This window comes from Pterocles gutturalis, unplaced genomic scaffold (genome assembly GCF_000699245.1).
Source record: "Pterocles gutturalis isolate BGI_N339 unplaced genomic scaffold, ASM69924v1 scaffold25828, whole genome shotgun sequence".
NCBI lineage: Eukaryota > Metazoa > Chordata > Aves > Pterocliformes > Pteroclidae > Pterocles > Pterocles gutturalis.
This window is the reverse complement of record NW_010123741.1, coordinates 10170-15186: the sequence shown is the minus strand read 5'-3', so window position 1 is coordinate 15186 and position 5017 is coordinate 10170. Positions and strand designations below refer to the sequence as shown.

The window sequence follows — 5017 nt, the reverse complement described above, 5'->3', positions numbered from 1 at the left end:
CAATGTGACAAAGGAACAGCTCTATCTGAATTTTACATGGGAAGAGTTGGACTGGGAGAAGCATTCAGGAGACGTGACACAGTCAAAATGCATCTTCAGTGATATCTGTCCCCAAACACCCATCCTCGAATGAACACACGGGGAAGGCAGAAGGGGCAAGCAAAGGGTTATAGCTAAAAAACATGTCCCAGAAAGGCAAGGAAAAAAAAAATGTTGTTCTGGTATCCTAGTAATGCAGTGAAGTAGCACAGATAAAGCTCAAGACCAGCACCCAAATGCCTTCAGGGGAAGTTTCTGCTTTGGCACGCTAGACTGAGATTTCAACAAAATCCATCCCCAGCACTGACCTCTTGAAGTGACTTGCCAGGACTCCCACCAGCTCTCCGATCCGGCTGTCGTTGGAGGGCTCTTTACTGAAGAGACAGACGATGAGATCCTTGTTGTCCTTCGTGTGGAACACCACGAGCTGGTCCTTTCCGTTGGAGACGCTCAACCCTACCAACTGGGAAGAGAAAACAAGAACGACCTTATATACTCGCCAGGCTAGCTGGCTCCTCTGCAGGATGCCACGCTCGCTCTCAACTTCCACCTCCACCAGTGAGCGGGGGGCACCAGCAGGGTGCAGGTCCCCAGTACTCCTCCCGCAAGCTGGAAAGTCAGGGTGAAACAACAGGGAGTCAACAGCCTCAAAGGTGCAAGGAGATTTTACCGTCTACCCTGGGTTCACCCCAAGCAACTCCTGGAGAAGCAGCACCGCCCCGTGTCACCGCAGTGCCCCTCTGCTTGTCCCCAAGAGCGCTCCATCCGTATTTCTAACAGCTGAAGCTCTTTCCCAAAAATCTCGCGCTGCACACCACCACACGGCTCAGTGGCAGAGCCACAAACCTGCTTTTTTTTTGTTTTTCTTCTTCTTTTCTTTTCAAAGGAAACCAACAATTGTCCCGAGTCCAGCCAACAACCATCTTGCCATTCACACCCGCAGCGCTGGGAACACGATACGCAGATACCGTAGGAACGAAGTTTACCAAAAGCCTGAAGATCTTGATGAAGAATATAAGCTGCAAACCCTGCGAAGTCGTGATGATGCCAGTATCTAGCTATGGAATAAGCTCTTGGTGTTCTGACAAAATAAACAGCTGCGGGGTTTCGGTCTGGGTTTTTGCTTTGGTGGGGTGTTTTTGTTTTTTGTTTTTGTTTTGTTGTTATTGTGGGTTTTTTTGGTTTTTTTGTTAAGTAACTGCTACTTAGCACATTGAAAGCTTTGTCCTCATCATCTCACAAAGCAAAAGTAGGAAATTTTTAGGAGTGGCAATGCTGGGTACATGGGCTATTCAGAGGAATATTAGAAAAAGCAAAAAATGAATCTGTGCTGGGGAAACAAACCATAAGGATGGCAAAAGAAACATCAAGAGGCAAGTACATTTAACAAACCAGTAAAATTAAAAAAAAAAGGGGGGAAGAGAGAGAGAAAGGCAAAAGAATGCTGAGTTCAGAGAGAGAAGAGGGCAGACCTTTCCTTGTCCACCAAAGGACTGAGGAGCCCTTTGAGTCACCCGGAGATTTGCAGAGAGAAGCCACCTTCTCCTCTGAGTGAGAGGCACCGCTACAGCATTTCGTGGAAATGAAAGTCTCATTATTCCCTTCTTAAAGAAAAAAAGCCGCCTGTGTAACCCCAGCGCCTGCGTGTGCAGGGTGTGAGCACAAACGGAGCTGGAGACCGCTCGCTGCTCTCAGAGCCATGAATCACCCCCAGCAGAAGCTGTCCCAGCGCGGGATGTCTAACGCACCCCAGCCAGCAGCGTTGCCCCAGCAAAGCACACCGCAACCGACATACAGCCGTGCGGCGTGTGCCCTGTTTTCCGGATAAAACACCTACCCACATTTTGAACCACTCCTATTTCGTCGGGTTATCACCCAGCCTGGCTGAACTGCAGCAACCGCGGAGATTTGAAACACCGAGCACAGACCTCCTGCTACCAGTTGCACATACCCAACCCAGGTGGAGTTTATTCTCCACCGTTCAGGCTGTTTGAGGTTGTGAAATGCTTTAAAAACCAGCTACGCTTCATGCACAGACATTAGCAGCTGCCTGCGTTTATAGTGTCCCTTAAAATTAATTTGCATGCTTAAATGACATCCCGCCAGCACAATGGCACCGCAGGGACTGCTGCCGTCAAGGTTTTTAATGCGCACCGAGGGTGAAAGATGAACAAGTTGAAATCTCTGGGTTTGAAAAGCCTATTTAAGCATTAATTATTCAACAGAACCATGTCAGAAGTCTAAGAGCTCTTCAAAATTTTCCTATTTCACCCCTTCCCCGTCAGACTATCTGCACAAATAAACAGAACACAAAAGAAATAATTCGGAGAAGGTGCTTATCTCAGTGTTTACAAACACTAATATTAGCTCTGCTCGAGGGTCAGGAAAAGATTCTCAGCATCCACCTTTACTGTGTTCACTCAAAGGTCGGTGCAAGATCCTTCCTGCTGCTCAGTCGCCTTTAATTCCTTTCTGCCATTCCTGGGGTGTTCTCTCTCTAGGTAAGAACAAAAAGCTCATTGTGTACTGGTGCTTCTGAGGCACTGCCGGAACGGCTGCACGCAGAAAATCCCCCAGGTAGCATCTCGATACAGCAAAACAGTCAGGGCTGAGAGGCAGGTTATTGCTCTGTCATCATCCGCACACAATTCCGGACCCGCCACGCGGGATGCACAGTACCAGGAGGCAGAGCCGGACGTGGGCAGGCATGCACGGGCTGCGCTTAAACCGCTGACGTGTGAACAGAGTTAAAGGAGATGGGGACCTGGAGTGTGATTTCTGCAGCCGAAAACAAGCTGATGGTGGTAACGGGCATCAGCTGAGTGTCTCCAATGAGATTTCCATGGAAACACGGTCCCCAAGGATGCTGCCCGGCTGAGGGGGTGCTTTGGAAACGCTGGCGGCGAGCAGCACTGCTAGCAGGGAGACGAGCTTCAGCCAGGGTCACCTGTATCTATCCGACGGGCAGTCCAGCTTCCCTGGGAACATGCGTCTTTCTAGTGGGACATACCGGATCCACAGCACGCCTGCTGTCATTATTAGCCATCTGCTTTGCAAAAATCCTCGTATCAGTTCAAACAATCTAAAAAAACCTCGTATCAGTTCAAACAATCGCTCTTTCCCCAAAAGGGAAGGAGTAGCTGTATCACTAACGGGCTTACACCACCTCCCTGCACGGTGTGAAAGGGTTTCCACGCAAGAAGGGATCAGGCACGCAGAAAAAACGAGGGAGAGTATGCAAGAGGTGAAAGACAACGCACATTCAGATCAGTTAGCAACAAACAGAAAATGTAACTACAAAAGGAGAAACAACTGCACTACGGCTGGAGTTCAGTTTCAGAACTCCTGCCAGAACATTTCATGTATTACACATGAACCAAACACATCTCCACGCTCTCCTCCTCTTCCTGCGGCGCAGAGAGGGGTCAGCAGGAACTCACGGGATCAGTGAGCATCCCCGCAACGCCATCCCAGCACGTACGCGCAGAGCTGCTTGTGTTCCCCAGGAGCACGGCGCAGGAGGGCAAGTAGAAGGAGAGGCTGTGGCCAACAGAGCAGAAATTGATCGCTACAGCACTTGCCAAAGATAGCTTTCATCCGATACCCGCTCTGGAATATTATTCTGACACCTGTACAGGGCGGGGAAAGGTCTTTTGGATCCTTCCCTCCTGTGCAAAGTGCTCCGGGACCACTTCACAGTCGCTCAGGTCAAGGAAACTGTTCAGCTGAGAAGTCTGGGGGTAGATTAGTGAAGGGAATAATTGCAGATCTATAGAGTTGATTTATACCCATGGAAATTGAAGTATTCTAAGAGCAGGAGACCCTTATGCACAGACCATTAACGGTTTTGCTGCCAGAGGCGACGCAAAGCAGCCAGCCAGCACACAGCCTGCGCTACAGCACCCTGGGTGAATGGATGCTCTATTTTAGACACTCGTGGTTTGGGAAAAAGCAACCATTCCTAACCCTACCAAGTAACAGATAGCCTATAGGCAATGTACCGTTTGTATCTGACTTGCTTGCCTCCTTGAATTTTTGAGGCACGAAGGATTCCAGAGGAAACCATCCAGGCTACCAGCACACTGACCTGCTCTCGTGCTGGTACACGAATGTACAAACTCTGCCTTCAAACCCATCGGACACACAGGCAAGGCAGATATTTTCTTAAAGCTGTGATAAATACAGATTTACCTGTAAGTACTTGTGAAGGGTTAGCCCTTGGCTGGGGGCCAAGCCACACACACCCGCTCACACAATTCCCACCCCCACCCAATGATAGGGGAGAGAATTAAAGGGGTAAATGGAAAAGAGGACTCCTTCCTCCCCCCCCGACCTGCCTGCGGAGAGCAGAGAGGCTGAAGGACCTTCAAGTATCCTAGCAATAATTATAAACGTTCCTTTCTTATCAGCTTTTCTCCTGAGCATAAATCCAAAACACAGCCTCTCGCTAGCTAGAAAGCTCTTAGCTTAACCCAGGACAGCACTGATGTAGTAAGTGGCCTAGCTGTTCTGTGTAAGGTAAGAGTGCAGAAAACCAACAGTGAGAAATTGTGATGGACAGAATTCCACCGTGTCCACCTGAGTTCACCTTGGTGCTTCACAGCAAGCCACCCACCCAGGAAAAACCCTCTGCCCAGAGTCTCTGTGTACTGGCCAAGAAGGTCAACAGCATCCTGGCCTGCATCAGCAATGGTGTGGCCAGCAGGACCAGGGCAGGATTGTGCCCCTGGACTCGGCACTGGTGAGGCTGCACCTTGAATCCTGGGGTCAGCTTTGGGCCCCTCCCCACAAGAAGGACATTGAGGGGCTGGAGCAGGTCCAGAGAAGGGCGACGGAGCTGGGGAAGGGTCTGGAGCACAGGGCTGACGAGGAGCGGCTGAGGGAGCTGGGGGGGTTCAGTCTGGAGAAGAGGAGGCTGAGAGGAGACCTCATCACTCTCTACAGCTGCCTGAAAGGAGGGGGCAGGGAGGGGGGTGCT

General features: G+C 50.2%; 1 protein-coding gene across 1 annotated transcript in view; it reads right to left on the bottom strand.

Annotated features, from left to right (window-relative positions):
• Positions 1–347: 347 nt before the first annotated feature.
• The window catches only part of LOC104465117 (unconventional myosin-Id-like), a gene marked incomplete at both ends in the record, with an annotated part of 13795 nt that continues 9125 nt past the window's right edge, over positions 348–5017 (bottom strand). The window contains one exon of the mRNA XM_010078035.1: positions 348–502. Within this exon, the coding sequence (XP_010076337.1) occupies positions 348–502 (155 nt within the window). The remainder of the gene's footprint in view (positions 503–5017) is intronic.